The 20,268-nt window shown below is 51.3% G+C and overlaps 1 protein-coding gene across 1 annotated transcript in view; it reads right to left on the bottom strand.

Moving 5' to 3' along the window:
• SGCZ (sarcoglycan zeta) overlaps positions 1 to 20,268 on the bottom strand; it is a 196,763-nt gene that overhangs the window by 79,506 nt on the left and 96,989 nt on the right. Inside the window, exon 2 of the mRNA XM_068136666.1 lies at positions 10,174 to 10,368. Coding sequence (XP_067992767.1) covers positions 10,174 to 10,368 — 195 coding nt within the window. The remainder of the gene's footprint in view (positions 1 to 10,173; positions 10,369 to 20,268) is intronic.

The raw sequence follows: 20,268 nt of genomic DNA on the forward strand, positions 1-20,268 counted from the left end.
AGACATTACCCAGGGAGAGGCAGGTGCAACTCACAGGATACTGCTCCAGTGCCATGAAGAGAGGAAGAGGAGCTGTGACTTACAGCAGGTTTGTGTGAGCAGAAGAGAGAGCACTACTCAAAGCCCAGTCCCTTGGATTGCCCTCAGCTGTAGGACCATTCACTCCCTAAAGTTCCTGGGCTTCACCATCCTTTCAATGCCAGGTGCTTGCTCTGCTGCAGAGCAGCCAGAAGAGAGGAGCACCATGAATATCCCCACACGTGCTGAGGCTGTTCTGGTTGCTAACAAGAGCATGCTGAGCTCTTAGTGCAGGCTGTGGACAAACAAACAGCCTGCTATGGATTGCTTCATGCCAGCTGTGGTCTGACTGCAGAGGGTCTGTGGTAGCCCTGGCCCAGGAGTTAATAAAGCTGTACAGTGCAGCTCACTGCAGACTGGCTAAGCATTTACTCTCCAGAGGCTGACACTCGGTGGCAGAGGCTTTCGTGACTCTACACATTAACAAACACTTTCTGTAGTCTGAAGGGAAAGTTTCCTGGATCTCAGACTCATCAGGCATGTGAGCAGAATTGCTTCAGGTACCCTGAGACTCAGGTGAAACATGAGGCAGTCCTGTGAAGAGTCAAGACAAGAGACCTGGTAAGAGGTTTGGATGGAATGAACTTGCAAAGGGGAAGCTGCAGCAAGAATCTGAAGCATTCTCCAACCACTGCTTCAGTGCCAATAAGTACAGACCAGCAGATGTACTCTAATCACAGAACCTCACAGCTCAGCTGAAATACCCTGGCAGGCTGCTCCTGTTTATTGACAGAGGATCCAAGGAGTCTGAGTCATCCAGCCACAACTATTTGACAACACTGCATCCTAGGTAGCTGAAACTCTGGGTTGGAGCATTGCTCAGCCTCTCATAGCTCACAACCACTCACTGACACAGAACTCCCCCAATACCAATTCCACCTCAAGTAATCTGCCTCCAGTGCTGGGAGCATTTCCAAAAGCTTTACCTGATGGCTTTGCACCTTCCTGGGCATGGAAGTGGTTAGAAGCATTTCTAGAAACTTCTTCACGCCTCTCTGCAGCCTTTTGCATGCTGCTCCACTTGGTATCCCCCACACACCACCAACACCAGCCAGGTCTCAGCAACGGATTGGGTGCAAAAAGCCATTTTAAGCCACCCCGATGATATATACTTGTTGGCTTCAAAACAACATCCTGCACAACTTTCTGCTCCTGTGAAGCCCTGCTGGAGCTGTGCTGTGTGAAACATTTCCTGTCTGAGCTTTTGGGTGTCCCCAGCTGGGGTTGTTCAGTGCAATATGCACAGTGTGCTAATCAATGCTGCACTATAAAGGGTAACACAGAGCAGTATCTCATGGCCTGCCTAGGCTCTGAAGCCTCCAAGCTGAGCAGCACTGATTCTGCGGGGCTTGGAGGACTAAAGCATAGAATCACAGAGTGCTAAGGGGTGGAAGGGACCTCCAGAGATCATCCAGACCAACCCCCCTGCCAGAGCAGGATCACCCAGGGCCCCTGAGAACCTCTCATGTCACTGAAGATAAAATCAGGCACGTGCAGCAATGCCAGCAAGGTGCTATTGGTGTGGGCTTGCAGAGCAGTATCTAGGTGCCCAGGTGCATGTGGTGGCTGAGGAGCACAGAGTACACAGCACAGGCACTGCCAGATGATTTAGGAGTTTAAATGTGCCTGGAAATATTTAAGATGACAGAAGTGCTCAAAATATCTGGAAGTCACTCAGTAGCTGTTTCTTTATTACTTGGCCCAATTAATGAAAGGATGTAAACCTGACACTAATTTAGTGTCTAACCATTCTGATTGCTCATGATGTGCTGGGGACATAAAATAAACTCCATTTCTGGGTGCCTGAACCCATGCAGAAATATTTACTGCTCCCAATAAAACTGTCTCTAAACTCTATAATGACACTGCAAAAATTACAGGACCAGGAGAGAAAGGTCTTGAGCAGGAAGAGGTTTCAGGCAGAGCAAAGAGGAGAATACAGCATGAGGCTTGAAATGAGAGACAATGGAAGAGGGAAGGGGGGTGTGGGGAAGGGGGGCACGGGGAGCAGGGGGAGCGAGGGGAAAGGCAGCGAGGGGAGCGAGGGGAAGGGGGGCGAGGGGAGCGAGGGGAAAGGCGGCGAGGGGAGCGAGGGGAAAGGCGGCGAGGGGAGCGAGGGGAAGGGGGGGAGCGAGGGGAAGGGGGGCGAGGGGAGCGAGGGGAAGGGGGGAGCGAGGGGAAGGGGGGCGCGGGGGCTGATGGCTCAGATCAGGTGTGTGCCTCTGCCTTTCAGCGAGGGGCTGATGAGCTTCAGCTTACAACAAAGTCTCTGCGTGGTAGCCAACAGCTTCAGCGCTCCTTGTATAATCTGGCTGCTTTGTAAGGGTGCTATATAAGCTGCAGCAATTTATTCCTCTCCTCCTTTGATTAGTCAGGGCAGAAACTCTTATTGCAAGTTACTCTTACCACTGAGAATTAATTTCAGCACCACCAGCTTAGGAAAGGCTATGCAAAAGCAAATGGCTGGAGTGAGCTGGAGCTGCAGCTAGCACCTGGAGCACCGCAAATGGTCTCTTTAATTGCAGAGGGAAATGATTCATCCAAATAAAGATCCAATTTTCATGCAGAACTCAGATAACTGCTCTCTCTGCCCCAATAATTTACATGCTGGTTTTTAACATTTAACTACTGCTACTGAACCAAACCCAGGCTGGTTGGGAAGCTGGCAGCTGACAGAGAGGTTTGTCTCCAGCTGCTTTCTTGCCTGCACTGTTGCTACAGGTATGAAGAAAGGGATTTCGGGTAGCAGAGAATCATCCAAAACCTCTGCTCCTCCATGGTCTCCACTAAAAGTAGCACTGTGTGGATGAGTGGTGACACATTTCTGGCTTGGGTATCTCATCTCTGACACAAGCAGATGGTGTGTGTGTAGGGAAGAGTGCAAACCAGAGCAGGAGCAGAGCAGTGATGCTCCAGTGCTCTCCTAGGGGACAGCTTCAAGCCTCAGGGATTTTGAGTGCTAGGTCACAGCGTTAGGAGGCAGTTCACCACCACCAAGAGGGGGATAGAAGGCAGACACAAGTGACTCTAGCTCTTTGCTTTAAGGAAATTTCTCTTCCTTAGATCCTGAAATATCAGGAGAAATACAGGAGTGAAAGGGGGGAAACAACCTGCCTTGAAAGGTCGTGGCAGGCACACAGTGCCCAGAGGACAAAGCATCCCTCACTGCTCCTCCCCCAGGTACTGCACAGGGCACTAGCAGTGCCCTACAGACCCCAGAGCTTTGTGTGTCACTGCGGGGATCGGCGCTGCAGGAGCGGCTGTGGCTTGCTTCTGTGAAACGTCCTGTGCTGGGGGATATCACATTGCCATCACCAACAGCACCAGCACTCGGGCTGGCAGAGTCTGAGTCACCCAGGCACAGATTCCACCCCCAGGGTATGAGATTAAGGCTCAGCTCAGTAAGAATCAAAACAGGAGTCACCGTCCCTGGAGGTGTTCAAGAGGGGATTGGTCTTGGCACTTGGTGCCATGGTCTAGTCAGGAGGTCTGTGGTGACAGGTTGGACTCGATGGTCTCTTCCAACCTTAGATGTACTGTGACCTCAGCATCTGGATCATCAAACCGGGTTTGACACTGAGAATTTAAAGGTTGCTCGTCTGCAGCCTCCTGTCCCTGCCCAGGCCTCCTGTCCCTGCCCAGGCCTCCTGTCCCTGCCCAGGCCTCCTCATGCACTTGGAGTAGTGTAAAGCTGGAGGGTGCTCAGTTTCCCTGGGGACAGCAAGGAACGCTGAGCCTGCACAGGGGCGAGCAGGGGCGGGTCTGGCTCTCTCTTGAAATGCCTTTGCAGCATGGGGAGTGGGCTGGGTATGGCTCTCTCTTCAGAGACCTTCCTGCTGTTTGCCTTCTTGCACGGTGCTGCCAGCTCAGCAGGCTCTGGGTGTTGGTGAATCAGAGCAAGGATTCACACTGCAGCTGGGCTCTCCTGCACGGTATTGCTAGAAGCCACATCCCTGGAAAACGACCTGGAGAATGAACTCTCAAGCTGGCGGTGCACCACGGTGTTGGGATGAGCTCTGCAGCACCCATTAGAAGCCCTTTTCCTGAAGGAACACAATGACCTTCCTAGAGTCGGGTAGGAACCTCTCCTCTCATTCTCTGAGGGAAACACTCACTACGGTTCTAGCCTAACAACCTGCACACAGTCTGCCTTCCCTCCCTGCTAACAACCTGCACACAGTCTGCCTTCCCTCCCTGCTAACAACCTGCACACAGTCTGCCTTCCCTCCCTGCTAACAGCCTGCACACAGTCTGCCTTCCCTCTCTGCTAACAACCTGCACACAGTCTGCCTCCCCTCCCTGCTAACAACCTGCACACAGTCTGCCTTCCCTCCCTGCTAACAACCTGCACACAGTCTGCCTTCCCTCCCTGCTAACAACCTGCACACAGTCTGCCTTCCCTCCCTAACAACCTGCACACAGTCTGCCTCCCTCCCTGCTAACAACCTGCACACAGTCTGCCTCCCTCCCTGCTAACAACCTGCACACAGTCTGCCTTCCCTCCCTGCTAACAACCTGCACACAGTCTGCCTCCCTCCCTGCTAACAACCTGCACACAGTCTGCCTTCCCTCCCTAACAACCTGCACACAGTCTGCCTTCCCTCCCTGCTAACAACCTGCACACAGTCTGCCTTCCCTCCCTGCTAACAACCTGCACACAGTCTGCCTTCCCTCTCTGCTAACAACCTGCACACAGTCTGCCTTCCCTCCCTGCTAACAACCTGCACACAGTCTGCCTTCCCTCCCTGCTAACAACCTGCACACAGTCTGCCTTCCCTCCCTGCTAACAACCTGCACACAGTCTGCCTTCCCTCCCTGCTAACAACCTGCACACAGTCTGCCTTCCCTCCCTGCTAACAACCTGCACACAGTCTGCCTTCCCTCCCTGCTAACAACCTGCACACAGTCTGCCTTCCCTCCCTGCTAACAACCTGCACACAGTCTGCCTCCCTCCCTGCTAACAGCCTGCACACAGTCTGCCTTCCCTCCCTGCTAACAACCTGCACACAGTCTGCCTTCCCTCCCTGCTAACAACCTGCACACAGTCTGCCTTCCCTCCCTGCTAACAACCTGCACACAGTCTGCCTTCCCTCCCTGCTAACAACCTGCACACAGTCTGCCTCCCCTCCCTGCTAACAACCTGCACACAGTCTGCCTCCCTCCCTGCTAACAACCTGCACACAGTCTGCCTCCCTCCCTGCTAACAACCTGCACACAGTCTGCCTCCCTCCCTGAACGGCACCGGTGGTTTGCAAGGCAGACAGGAAAGAAGGATAAACTCCATCCCTGCTGGCACGGACAAACCGTTCCGCGGAGCTTAAGGAGCGTTAACTTAACCAAAGCCGATCCCCGCTCCATTGTCACCCAGATAAAGCCACCTGTCCAGACCGCCGCGGGTGAATCCGGTGGAAAGCCGTCTGGGACACAAAGGTGGTGGGTGTGAATCGTCTAAGCCTCTCTGGAACACGGTATTGTGTGTCAGAGACGGGAAATGCTCATCTGCGTTGAGGGGAAGCTCTCGGGAGCGCACTAATTCTGGAGCAGGTTACACCAGTAACTCTCAGCAAGGTTCTCCCCAGCTGAAGCATGCTCCAAGGTCACTGCTGAGGGTGCTGGCCCTCTCCTACTCCCACCACACACCAAAGCATCAATACCATTCAGGCCTATCTGCAGGACAGTGATCAATTGCCAGACTGAATTCAGAAAACAAAACCAATCTCCTCCTGGAATGCAAAGCTTTGCTGAGAGTCAAAAGTGCAAGGAAGGTTAATGTTACTTTCATTAAAGCAGAGCTGATTCATTACTCCTTGGTCATTAGGAGGGTTTGAAAACTTATCACCCCTACCCCCCACCTTCCTCTTCCTCAAGCACCCTAAGTTATTTGGGGAGGGTGTTACAGACAGAAGCTTTTCTTTTCCCTTTTTGTTTCTTTCCTTAAACCTTTAATTCTGGATAAGGTTAATAATGCTACAGCTCAGAGAGAAGTAGCTCATGAAACCATTCTGCAGCCTCCTGTGTCATGGCACTAGCAACTCACAGACAGAATAAGCAGAGGGAGTTCAGTGAAGGACCTGCACTGGTATCTCCTGTAAGGATAGTGCTCAGCAGCCACAGCAGATGAACCACAGGATGGTAGAGGCTGAAAGGGGCCTCCAGACATCATCCAGACCAACCCCCTGCCAGAGCAGGATCAGCCAGGGCAGGTCACACAGAACACATCCAGGTGGGGCTGGAAAGGCTCCAGAGCAGGAGGGGAAAGGGAACCTCATCCAACCTGGCCTTGAACACACGCAGGCAGCCTATTCCAGAGTCTCAACAGCCTTGTGCTGAGGCTGAGGGAGTCTCCTGCTCTGGAGCCTTTCCAACCCCACCTGGCTGTGTTCTGGGTGCTCCTGCTCTGGCAGGGGACTGGACTGGGTGATCTCTGGAGGCCCCTTCCAACCCCTACCAGTCTGTGATTCTGTGACTCCTAAATTACCAGTGTGCTAATCCCACAGCCCCTGCTGTCATGCTGGGATGCAGAAGGGAAGGGAGCCAAGCTAAATGCCAACAACTGAAAGGAAGTTAATTCAATTTTCAGGAAAGCAAATATTTGAAAGTTCTGAGCTCCTTGCTGCAGACTCTTGCCAGAGGAACTGATTAAGCATGAGCTGCCCAGCAAACACTGTTGGCTCAGTAAAACACTCCAGGATTATTTAAGAGATGGCAAACATCCACAAACTGAAAATAAACATAAATGCATCGCCTCTAGCCTGTCACATGAACTGAAGTGGCTGTTGCCCTCTTCTACCCTTCCCGTGCTTCCAGCAGCCCTTTTCAATGGGGAAACTCTTACAAGAGGTTGCAGGAGTCCTAATTCAGTGCAATCAGGGAGAGTGCAGTGAATGGCAGAGGAGGATGCTGCCTCCACACTGCTTTTGAAACATGGGGAAACAATACCTGAAGGGATCCTGCAGGAAGGCTGCAGAGGGACTTCTCCTCAGGGTGTCTGCAGACAGGCCCAGGGGGAATGGTTTGGAGCTGAGGCAGAGCAGGGTTAGAGTGGAGCTGAGGAAGAAGTTGTTGAGCAGGAGGCTGCTGAGCCTCTGGCCCAGGCTGCCCAGGGAGGCTGTGGCTGCCTCCTGCCTGGGGGTGCTGAAGGCCAGGCTGGATGAGGCCCTGAGCAGCTGAGTGTAGCTGAGAGGTGTCCCTGGGCATGGTGTGGAGGTTGGAGGAGCTGAGCTCTGGGCTCGCTCCTAGCCTGAGCCATCCTAGGATTCTATAAGCTACCTGTAACAGACTCTGCTGACATGGGAGAGAAGTACAAGCTGTGAATCTGTGCCCCTGAAGCTGATTCAAAATCAGTCCTGACAGTGCCCAAAAATATCTGCAGCAAGGAGCCAGCAGTGACCTTGCCAAGCAAACCCTCTGATGCTCCCAGGGCACCTCCACGGCACACACTGTTTGTAGGCAGCTTTGCCCAAGCAGACAGGCTCTGGACACTACAATTTCCAAAAGCCACTGCAAGGTCAAGGTGAAATTGCTTAAACTGTCCTGCAAACAGATTTTGATTTGCTCCCCACAGTGACCTCAGGCATTCTCACAAGGTTAAGTGGGGTGCAAAGTGTTTATTGCCTTTGGCTGTTGGACAATTCACCAGTACTGTGCCAGTAAATCTGCATAACCAAACCAAGAGGAAAGTGAGGGATGAATTTCAGTCCAGTTTTCCTTCAACAGAGAGAATTTCTGACCAGATTTAGAGAAATTAATTAGGGCTGTGAATATTAATTACAATATAGTAACAGAGTCACAGAATGTTAGGGGCTGGAAGGGACCTCCAGAGACCCCCCCAGTATGGCCCACACCTAAAGGATTGCTTTCCAGATAAAGCCAGGACAGTCTGGTGTGCTGCAGACACATGCAGCTAGCAGAAAACACATTTACACATCACAAACAAACCATACTGCCTCTAATTACTGCTTTGATGAGCTATTCAACACCCATCCTGAAGGATAACTTGCTCGAGTCACCACAAGAGCGACAGCCTCCCAGCACACCTGATTCTCCTCTCTGTATACAAAGAGCAGGGCACAAGTAGCTCAGCTTCAGAATGCCACTTTCAGATGCAGTGTCAGTCCACCCAGCTGGAGAAGCTGCACACTGAGCTCAGAAAGGCTTCCACTGTGCCAGCTGGCTGCAGCTGTACAGCTGCAAACAAAGTCAGCAGCTGATACAAGCTAGCACCGCTGCAACTGACAGCCAGCAACGACAAGCCCATGCCCCGGCTCTCCCTGACCCCTCCAAGTGCTGCCACTATTCTTGTTTTGGTAACAAGTTCAACACCAGCTTATGGCAAACAGCAAACCATTTACACCAACATCAAAGCAGCTCAGCTTCAACAACTCTGTCATCGTGGCCAGAGTCCTGCCCTGTGCAAATGCTCTTGAAAGCAGGCAAGCAAAGGCATTTCCCTTTCTAAAGGCTGATGGCCACACTTGTGATTTCTTAGCAGGGGCCCTTGAGCCGCTGTCTAGCTGAGAGGTGTCCCTGGGCATGGTGGGGAGGTTGGAGGAGAGGAGCTCTGAGCTCCCTTCCAGCCTGAGCCATGCTGGGATTCTGACTGGGCAGTGCTAGAGCAGCTGCAGCACGGAAGGTCAATCACTGCCTAGAGAGAGAAGCAGGAGCTTCAAATACTTGACTGGAATGCACAGAGAAAAAGTCTCTGCTTTTGAAAGCATCTTCTTAGGCTCTTTAACTTAGCTGCTAAGTTCAGCTCTGGAATAGTGGCAGAGCTTGTTACTGAAGCCCACAGGCACACTGCAACGTGCTGCCCACAGAAGCAGCAAGGGCAGCGCTGGGGTCCCGTTCTGCAGGCACCCTGTGCTGAAGGAAACCCAGCTGGCAACACGGAGCATCAAACAACAGATGGCAGCAGGAATGAAAAAGAAAAGCCCCAACACTAAACCACCCACAGCCCACCCCCAAGCAAACACACACCCCCACCCCACGCCCCCAGACTTCCACTGAACCTCAGTACATCAACAGTAAAGTCTCACAGGGGATCCAATTTGCTCATCCCCTGGTGGCAACTCACAAGTAGCAAAGCATCTGCAGAGCATGTCCCAGCAGGCAGTGATCCCAGGTCACTCTGAGCAAGGCAGAGCATTAGCAGGCACAGAACCATTTCAGAAGTGTGTTCAAAGTTGGCTTTGTTGGCTGCTTTGTTTTTATTTCCAACAGATTAATGGAGAATAGAAACTTGATATGAGCCCAGGAATTGGAAGCCTATTACTGGCTGCAGCAAAATATGGCTCAGGAAGGTCCGAGTCCAAAGACAGACCACAGTGACCTGACCAAAGCACTGCTGTTTCAGACTGTGGAGTGGCCTTGCTTGCTTTTGACACACACAGACATGACAGCACTGCTAACCAGTGGCACCTCTACCACCCCTGTCCAAACAGAGCTTTGGAGGTGGCTGGGCAGAGAGCAGTTGTCACTGTTGGCAGATCTTGCCTCTGAAAGTGGTACACCTGAAGTGCTGGGTAACATCTTGCTGCTGTTAGATACCCCAGGTGGAGACTGTCTGGCACAAGAGTTTGGCTTTTACACCACCTACCAACAAGCAACAGCAAGACAACTGCTCTAAGTTCTAGGAGAAACACAGTTCCAATGGTCTGGACAGCCTAAAATAGTAGAGGAACAAGAAAGTGAAAAAGCCCCCTCAGGTGACCTGGCCAGGCCAGGCTCCCCCTGAGAGAGCCTGCACAGAACAGACTCAGCAGCTCCTGCTGATTGCTACCAGTGGTGACAGGCAGCCAGACCAGCTTGGGGCAGGAACTGCCATGCTTTTGGTTGGGCAAACAAAACCATCTAAGATCCAGGTGTTTTCAGCAGGTATGGTCACACAGAATCTGATCAACCAAAACCATCTGAAGAGAGAGAAGGCAGAGCTCCACTCACTGCAGCAGAGACACCACAGGCACAGGAACCTGAAGTGATGCTCAAAGCAGACACAGTTTTAATCCAACAGCAGATCTCTTATGCAGCGTGGCAAGAACGCAAACTACAAGTTACTACTTCAAGAAACAGGGTACAGAAAGTTGCTGTGATACTCACCACTGTGAAATTCATAACCTTCAATATCCATATTGTCATTGCTAAGTTAACAATCATGGTAACCAACAGCAGAAGGACAAAGAAGTATAAGCACCTCTTTCGCCACCCATATATCCCCACTGGGTAAAACTGAGGATGTTCAGTCCTGGGGAGGCTGTTCTGTTGTGTTGCTAAAATGTACTGCTCTCGTGTCATCTGCAAAAGAAAGATGTAAGCTTAGGTAAGCAAATGACAGCTCTGGATTCCACAGCTTTTATCACACCAAGGTTATCTGAGAACACAGGGAAAATCAGTTTCTGTGGGCGCAGGAGGGATGCCTCCATTCAGCACAAGCAAGCACTGCTATTGCTCCTGCACACTGAGGCAGACTTTGGTGGGGTTCACTAATCTAGGATGGCTCAGGCTGGGAGGGAGCTCAGAGCTCAGCTCCTCCAACCTCCACACCATGCCCAGGGACACCTCTCAGCCACACTCAGCTGCTCAGGGCCTCATCCAGCCTGGCCTTCAGCACCCCCAGGCAGGAGGCAGCCACAGCCTCCCTGGGCAGCCTGGGCCAGAGGCTCAGCAGCCTCCTGCTCAACAACTTCTTCCTCAGCTCCACTCTAACCCTGCTCTGAAGGAAATTGCCTTTCTTTTCACCAACAAAACCCAGTGACAAATGCACCAAAGTGTCAGCTGACTCAGCTAGAAATAAACCCCAGATTAAAGCCACTCGAAGGATCAAATGCTGGTTTGATGAGATTCTGTAAACTGGGGAGCTCAGAAGTGTTTGTGCAAACATCTGGATTGCAGGATACTTATCCAAATCAGGACCCTTGAGGTTTTCACATCTGCTTGTTGGTGAATGAGATATTGATGGCACACATTAACTCCCTGTGAATGATTCCAGCCACGAGTCACGGAATACACATCCAGATCACAGCAACAATGCAGAGACCACTGGCAGCAGCCAAACAGAAAAGGCCTTTCTAAAGCAGTTCCTAAATACGCCAGCAAAGAGACACGTTGTCATTTCAGTCTTTTCCATCAGAAATGATGGGTTTTTTGCCCATAATTTCAATTAAAGGCAACATTTAGCAGTTTTATTTACACTTAAACTTCCACAAACAGAACTCTTCATCAGCAATGTCTCTCAGGCTTGGCAAAGAGTCAGCAGGCTTCAAGACCTTAAGTCATCCCCTTAGCACAGGACCCTAGGAGCTCATCTCCTCCAACCTCCCCACCATGGAACTTCTTCCTCAGCTCCACTCTAACCCTGCTCTGCCTCAGCTTCAAACCATTCCCCCTGGGCCTGTCTGCAGACACCCTGAGGAGAAGTCCCTCTGCAGCCTTCCTGCAGGATCCCTTCAGGTGCTGGCAGGCAGCTCTGAGGTCCCCCCAGAGCCTTCTCCTCTGCAGGCTGCACAGCCCCAGCTCCCTCAGCCTGTGCTCCCAGCAGAGCTGCTCCAGCCCTATGAATCTTCATTAACAGACAGAATGACAAAACATAAAGGATCTGTAAAATACAGAACTGCAGCATGGCAGCAGTCAGATGAGTTGTAGGGCTGAAAAGATGGAGGAGAAACTGTAACTAGCAGGGGAAATCCTTCCCATCAGCACTGAGAGGGAAAGAAGCAAACACAGCCAAACCAACCATCTTTATTTATTGGTTCATTTATCAATAAGCAGTCTGCTCCTAACTGGCCACAGCTCAGGATATCCTAGAGATGATTTCCCAGAGCCAGCTGTCTCTCTGCACTCGCCCTGACAGTCACACAGCCTCTGGCCAGCAGCTCAAGCTGTGCACAGCTCTCTTTTGGTGTGCCCCTACAGCAGCTCATCCGTGCTGCTTCCGCTCTACCCAGCTCGTGGCACTAACGGAGCTTACAGCCCAAGTGTTACTTTATTCTTTCCTTCAGAGACTTCAGCTGACAGTTTACCTTCTGTAGTGAGAAACAGCTCTCATGGAGCAGGAAGTGCTGCAGGAGCTGTAACGTTGCTCATGCACTAAGACACAAATAGTACCTCACTCAGGACCACAGGATGTCAGGGGTTGGAAGGGAGATCACCCAGTCCAACCCCCCTGCTGGAGCAGGAGCATAGAATCCAGCACAGGTCACACAGAACACATCCAGACAGGGCTGGAAAGGCTCCAGGAAAGGAGACTCCACAACCTCTCCATTGCTCCTGGTCCTATCCCAGGGTGCAACTGAGCAGAGCCTGTCCCCTCCCTCTTACCCTTACCCCTCAGATATTGATAAACATTGGTCAGTTTCCCTCTCAGCCTTTTCCTCTCCAGACCGAACAGCCCCAGGGCTCTCAGCCTCTCCTCATCAGGCAGTGCTGCAGTCCCTTCAGCATCCTTATAGTCCTCCAAGTCCCCCAGTCACCCTTATAGCTTCCCTTGGGCTCTCTCCAGCAGATCCCTGTCCCTCCTGAGCTGGGGAGCCCAGAGCTGGATGCAATATTCCAGGTGAGGTCTCAGCAGGGCAGAGCAGAGGGGGAGGAGAAGCTCCCTGGCTCTGCTGGCCACACTCCTCTGAATGCAGCCCAGGACCCCACTGTCCCTCTTGGCCCCCAGGGCACATTGCTGTCCCATGCAGAACTTGCTGCCCAGCAGCACTCCCAGGTCCCTCTCCTTGGGGCTGCTCTCCAGCAGATCCCCTCCCAGCCTGTGCTGCTGCAGGTTATTCTTCCTCCCCAAGAGCAGAACTCTGCACTGATCCTTGTTGAACCTCATTAGGACTCTAAAATTCAGTGTTGGGCTGAAATCAATGAGAATTTCATTACAGCAATAATTATGAAGATGCCAAGCAAGTGGCTGGCAGCTCTCACAAAAGGCCTCCTGAGCAAAAGGATGGATTGTCTTGGGAAGCTGCTGAAGTGTCACACAGCCACACCAAGCTCCTGCTCTCACTTTCAGCCTGTGTCGAAGCAGCAAAATTGTTTCTTCTCTCCTGGTACTCTACAATTGAGTTCCAAAAAGCGAAGAAAGGAAGAAGATGGCATTGAGTTAGTGGAGATCATACCAAGCACCATGCACAGACTGCCAAAGTCATAGACCTGCAGTCTCAGAGAACACAAGACTGGCAGAAGAGAGCAGAGTCCTGAAAACAGCTTTGTCTGGGCCACACTCAGCTGCAAAGCATTCTCCCCATGATCCTCCCACTCCAGCCCTTCTAAGGGCAGACAAGGCATGGCAGCAACCCTCCTGGCTGCAAACCTTCCCTGAGACACTAACTGATGTCCCAGCACGACAAAAGTCACATCCCTTTCTCCTTTGTCACTGGCAACAGAAGTCAGTGTAGGTTTACTGCCCTGATGGACAGCTTGGCATTTGTCAGTTCAGTGGAACTGAGATCAACTGCTCCTGAAGTTACTAAGTGACTCAAAAGCATTTGGAGAGCTGGTCTGAGAGCTCTCTGTGTGCCACAGAATCACAAAGTACTTGAGCCTGGAAAGCATCTCTGGAGATGCCCTAGTCCAACACCCTGCAGGGCCGCCTACAGCAGGTTGCTCTGCACCACACTCAAATGGGCTTTCACTGTCTCCAAGGATGGAGACTCCACAGCCTCTCTGGGAAACCTGTGCTGCTGCTCAGCTCCCCTCACAGTAAAACAATGTTTGCTGAGGCCTGGACAGAGCCTCCTGTGTCTGACTTCATGCTTCTTGGCTCCTGGCATCAGGCACCACCAAAAAGAGTTTGGCTCCAGTCCTTTGTGCACTGCCAGCGACTCTTCAGGTGCCTGCACACATGGATAGGACCCACCTCAAACCTTTCATCCTTTCCTCATGGGAAAGAGACTGGAGCAGTGATGTTCCAGCCCCTTGATCATTTGTGTGTCCCTCCACTGGGTGTTCCTCAGTACAGAGACATGCATGTGCTGGGGAGCCCACAACTGGACTCAGTGCTCCAGATGTGGCCTCACTGGTGCTGATGAGAGGGCAAGAATCACCTTCCTCAGCATCCTGTGAATGCTCCTCATGGAGCAGCCCAGGACACTGCTGGCCTGCTTTGTGCCAGCTGCCCCACCTTCTACTGGCAAATGCTGCCAGCTGGGCTACAGACAGAGCCCAGTCAGAGGTTCTGAACAAGCACTTCATCCCCACAGGAATCTCTGCAGGCAGTCAGTGCTGAGCAGAAAGGGCTTACAGTCAGGCTTTAGAGAACTGGGGAGATGTTGTGCTCTCCATTTCCTACATCCAAGTCAGTACCATGGGGCAGTAAGGAGGACTCTGAGGGGGATACACCTGTCCAGTCTTCCACCTCCAACTTGAAAGCCTTACTTCCAGGCTGACTACACAGGGAGAGCTGACTGCTTCTAGCAGGAAGAGGCTCCCAATCCAAGGGAATCCAAGATTCTAATGTGAGAGTTTGGGTCCTTTCTGGCTTGGCCATGGATTTTTGCCCTGGACACCTTCAGAAATGTAGGCACAACGGCACTCAAAACTCCCAAATCATCTCTCTCAGGCAGCACATGTGGAAACCCCTTTGGGCTCCTGCCAATCCAAAGGAAAGAACAAGCAAATAACCTCAGCACAGAGCTGCACACAGAGCCAGCTGATTCCAGCACTTGTGCTTCCAAGTTTAACACTCCAGGAGAATCTGCTATTCCTTCTCAAGCACATCAGTGTCAAGGAGCCCTAAGCCAACATGTCCTTACTGACAATTTGCTTGGCTTGGTGCTGTCAATTAGAATTCCATCTTTTTGCTAAGTCAATACAAGATTACTGCAGAGGCTTCATTACAGCCAGAGGCAGGGCAGCAGCTGAGGTATGCAATTTTCTCCCCATGATGCCAGCCCTCACTGAACAGTTACTGGAACAATTGTCTATAAAAGGACAATAATTGTTTGCATCTCTAATATTGCTCTTCAAAACAATTATCCCCTGACAGAAATGGACTGCAGTGAGCTGACACCATCACCATCATGGCTTAGTCAGAACATCCATGGGTGCTCTGCATTCAACATGTTTAATTGCAGTGTTCATCACACAATGAAGGACACAGCATGCTAAGAGGAATAAATAATCATATCATGAATAGAACCATCACTTCCCCACCATCTGTCACTTGAAATGCTTCTGTATAGACTCACTGAATGGCTCAGGTTGGAAGGGACCTCAGGGCTCAGCTCCTCCAACCTCCCCACCATGGGCTGGGACACCTCTCAGCTAGACTCAGCTGCTCAAGGACTCATCCAGCTGGCAGAGACACCCAGGACCAAGTGGCCCAGGCACAAAATTGAACAAGGCTTACAGATAATGTGAAAAGCAAAGAGGGTGAAGAGAAGGCTGATGGGAAGTGAACAAGCAATGTCTTCTGATGCTGAGAAGAGCCTGAAGGAGGATCCTACAGCATCTTATCTTCTCAGCTACTCGTAAGCACTGTGGGAAGAATGGGAGAACAAATACCTGCTCTCCTCTGGAACCACACTGAGTGTGCAGCTGCCTGGCCCTGCAAGAAGCCAGGGGCAGCAGAATGTAAAGCTGATCAACACGAAGCACTTGATTTGTGGGGGCCTCTGTACTCAGCTGCCATCACTCTGATACCTGTGAACAGGATGTTCAAGGCAGATCAGGTACAACAAGGAGAGACAGAACTCTGGAATGACCCAGGAGAAGAAAGAGTCTAGAAAACAAGGGGTTTGGAGATGCTAGTGTGGAGGCAGCTAGGAAAAAAGGCAGGACTGAGCAGAAGTCTTCCAAAAGCTCACTTCAACCTTAAAAGAGATTCAGAATGGACAAGGCAGGAAAACTCATTTAGTGAGCTGTGAGGAAGGTAAATATGACCCAATCAGTAATGAACAGGAGGACTGTGTGGAAGAAAAGAAGAAAACCAGCAAAGCCAGCAGAGGAGACAGAAGTGTGGCTCCAGAAGCAACAGATTTTGCAGTGAGGAAGGATCTGGGAAAGAAGCCAAGCACTCACTGTGGAAACTGGCAAAAAGAAGCCAATCCTCTGTGTATTTTTGGGAGGCAGCTAGACATCATCAGAAACACCTCTGAGACACTGGCTCTGAGTGTCACAAAGCAAGAAGCAGCACTTAGCACAACCTGAGTGAAGTCATGAAACTTCCAGAGATGGCAAAATCCCTCAGTAAGACAACAAAACCAAACCAGAGCCCAACATGGAAATAGGGAAGAGATTCTTTGTTCATTTGCTTTGCCTGCTCCAGCCCAGTTCTATCACCAGGCTAAAGCCTCTGCACTTTCCTTGTGACAAAGGCTGTCAGATGAATGAACAACAAATGGCTTTCCTCAGAGAGAATTTGGCTACTGTAAGCTCACCAGTAATGAGGCCACACAGGAAGACAAAGCTGACCCAAGGGCTGGAGCAGCTCTGCTGTGAGCACAGGCTGAGGGAGCTGGGGCTGTGCAGCCTGCAGAGGAGAAGGCTCTGGGGGGACCTCAGAGCTGCCTGCCAGGAGTCTTCTCTTATTGGTGGCAATACCTCGGTCCTGCTGCTCTGACCCACTCCCTGCACAGCAGATGGAGTCTCTCAAGGCTCCTGATACTTGTGCTCCATCTCATTCCCTGCCAATATCTCCAGGGGAGAGGTTACACAAATCCACTTGCATTTGTTTCAAACACCATTGTGGAGACAGCTTTGCCCTTCCAAGCACAAAAAGCTCACTAAATAATTCTTCTGCAGCGGTGCTCATTTGCATAATTAAAAGCTGGCAGCTCCTCAGTCAGTGTTCATTTCCTTCACCTACTCCCAATATTCTGCAGTTGTTTTGCAGGGTACATAATTAAAAGGCAAATTTACAACTGATAAATAAGTAACACTAATCACCAACTATCTACTCTAAAATCTACCCATTGCTGCTGAGTTTCCTGCTGCTCGGTGCTGCAGAGTTAGCTGCGTCCCCAGCCGTGCAGAAGAGCTAATCTCAGCTCTCAGGGCACTTTAGGAGGTGCAGGGGATGTTTTTTCCTCTAACCCAAGATCTAGGGGCAAAGTTGTTCTGCTCCTGAGTTGTGCTCATCAACAAGTAGTAAACTGGTGCACACTCTGCACAACATACCCCAGAGAGGAGAGCACCAACAGACAGGCATGGACCTGATGGGGGGGTCCAGAAGAGGGTCACAAAGACCATCAGGGTGCTGGAGCCCCTCTCCTGTCAGCACAGGCTGAGGCAGCTGGGGGTGTTCAGCCTGGAGAAGGGAAGGCTCCGGGGAGACCTCGGAGCTGCCCGCCAGCCCCTGCAGGGGCTACAAGGAGGCTGCAGAGGGACTGTCTGTGTGACACCTTCAGGCTATGCCTTTAAACTTCAGCTGCAGATTTCGAGCAGAAGAGTAGGGAAATGTCAATAATTCACTCCTGGGTGTAAAAAGGAAAACAAAAGATTACTCTAAACAAATCCACTGGACAGGATGTCCGGGAGGAGCAGGCTGTACCATAACAATCTCTCACACTGCACTTCCATCCCCATTCCTCTGCTTTCCTCTGGCTTGCTGTTCTGCTTCGCTTCAGGAGCTAAGGATGCTTTTGGCTGGCCTTGAGAAAGATAAGCTGAGCTGTGTCTCTCTCAACTCCTCTCTTTTCTCTTTGCTGTAAAGGGGAAGGAGGTTTAGGGGGAGGGGGGCAGTGGAGCAGCTTCCCTAGCCTCTGGGGAACCAGAGGGAGGCCAGGGGGGTTCTGTGTTATTTGCTCGCTGTAAATTCCTGTATAACATTGTAACTCCTGTGTATTTTGTACATCTTCATTGCATTCCACCATGGAGTGGAGTTTGTGCTTGTAAATACAGCTCCTGTTTGAGTCCAGCTGAGTAAGTCATGCTGAGTTAACGTTGGTGGGAAACTTCACCCTCCCAGCCTGCAAAGGCTGCAGAGGCAGGACAAGGGGCAGTGGTTTGAAGTGAGAGCAGAGCAGATTGAGATTGGATGTGAGGAACAAGTTCTTTACCATAAGGGTGGTGGAGCACTGGAACAGGTTGCCCAGGGAGGTGGTTGGGGCCCCATGCCTGGAGATAGTCAAGGTAAGGCTGAACAGGGCTCTGGGCAGCCTGATCCAGTGGAGGATGTCCTGCTGACTGCAGGGGAGTTGGACTGGGTGAGCTTTGAAGGCCCCTTCCAACTCAACCCATTCTGTGATGCTATGAGCACCCAGACCTTTTCTGTGTATCTGCTGAGCAAAACAATCCCAACTGCACAAACAAAAGCTACTCCAGGAGCACACATCACCCCCAGCTGTACTCACACCTACCTCAGCAGTGCAACTCAGTCATCCCAATGGCTTCTCAGACTGACAGCCTATTCATCTGAAGCTCTCTCTGCTGGAGTAGCTCCAGATAAGCAGCTTGACATAGCAAATCAGCTCTGGGCTGGGATGAATTGCCCTCTGCAAGCATCATTCACTGTCCAGGAACAAAACATGAAACACCCAGAGGAGGTTTCTCTCAGCACAGGCACCCTGTGGTAAGTGCCTGAAACCACACTGATGAACCTGAGCACTGAAATACAGAGAGCAGCAGAGGAAGAGAGCAGCCCAAGTCCAAATAAGAGCTCCCTGACTGCAGGAGGAGTGTCTAGAAAATGCAGGGAAGGATTGCTAAGGGGCACTGCACTATGGCTGTGAATCTGAGCTCTTATTTAGGAACTTACCAGCTGCTTTCTGTTTAGTCAGAGCTGAGACCTTCACCTTTCCAACCTTTCCAAGCCTTTTACAGGTGGATGAAATAACTTCATGCCAAGCCACAAGGGAGGGTTGCTCTCCCACCACTGCCTCACTTCTGTGCTGGCATCATAACGCAGCCTCAGTGGCAGCAGCACCACGACAACATCTCACAAGACTCAGCTGCTCAGGGCCTCATCCAGCCTGGCCTTCAGCACCCCCAGGCAGGAGGCAGCCACAGCCTCCCTGGGCAGCCTGGGCCAGAGGCTCAGCAGCCTCCTGCTCAACAACTTCTTCCTCAGCTCCACTCCAACCCTGCTGTGCTGCTGTCTCCCAGACCAAGCACCAAAGCACAACTCTCTTGCTTGCCTGTTTCATGTTTGTCATGCACATCAAAGACACCTGGCAGCAAGCAGACACAAAACTGCAAAAGCAGCCCAAACCACCACTCCTGTTGAGGGGTGCTGGTGACCTGCTCCCCAGGCTCTCTGAGGACAGATCTGAATAGTATCACCTCCTGCCTTATTGCTGACGGAGAGCAATGGCTAATGCTTCACAGCACACCAGCTGGCTGCCATGCAGCACCCTCTCAGGGCCAGGAGGAGATTTCCAGGGACAGGTCTGTGGTTTGCTCAGGTGACAGCAGCTTTGCCTCTCTCCTCAAGCACACTTCATGTCTTAACAGAAGCTCTAATGTGAGAGTCCTTATCTCTGAAAGATCAGAACCCTCCGGGGAAAATTAAACACTCTCCTACTCCTGAAGTGCTAATCTCTGCCAAACTGCTGGCTTGAAAGCCAGGCTATGAAAATAAAGATCATTTAAAGCCTAAACAAATGATGCATTTGCTAAGAGCACAGAAATGCTCCACGTGCAAATTAATCCAAACCATGGATCCAGGTGAACATCTCAAGGGTTTGGAGAAACCCCTCTGCAGCCTTCCTGCAGGATCCCTTCAGCTACTGGCAGGCAGCTCTGAGGTCCCCCTGGACTCTTCTGCTCTCCAGGCTGAATGCCCCCAGCTCCCCCAGCCTATAAACCCACAAAGCTAAACAAACCCAAGACTCCTGGCCAACAATTTAGAAGCCTTGAACGTGCACATTGTGAGTTGAGCATTTACTCCACTACACAAACAGCAGCCTTGAGCTGTTATTATTTTGCCTTAATCAATCCTGATTCACTTATGGCTTGGGGACTTTCCAATCCATCAGGAGCAGAACAGGTGAAAGTGAACTCTTGATGGAGAGCTCAGCTGGGAAGTTTGGCTTGGAGCACAGGTTCAAAGCCTAGCTCAAATACAAGCCAGCCCTTTCCAGTGCAAGAAGTGTTTGCATTGCTCAGCTCTCCACTCCAGAGCTCAGCATGGCAGTAGGGAGGTGCAGTGATCCTTGGGGTCCCTGCTGTTTCCTAAGCCAGATTTAATGAATACTTTCACTGCAGAGAGAATGTTCATGTGGGGAGCCTTGAAGTGCAATGAGATTGCTTAAAAGGAATGGTAAA

Source organism: Melanerpes formicivorus, unplaced genomic scaffold (genome assembly GCF_026170545.1).
Source record: "Melanerpes formicivorus ecotype bairdi unplaced genomic scaffold, bMelFor1.0.p_v2 SCAF_4, whole genome shotgun sequence".
NCBI classification, from domain to species: Eukaryota; Metazoa; Chordata; class Aves; order Piciformes; family Picidae; genus Melanerpes; species Melanerpes formicivorus.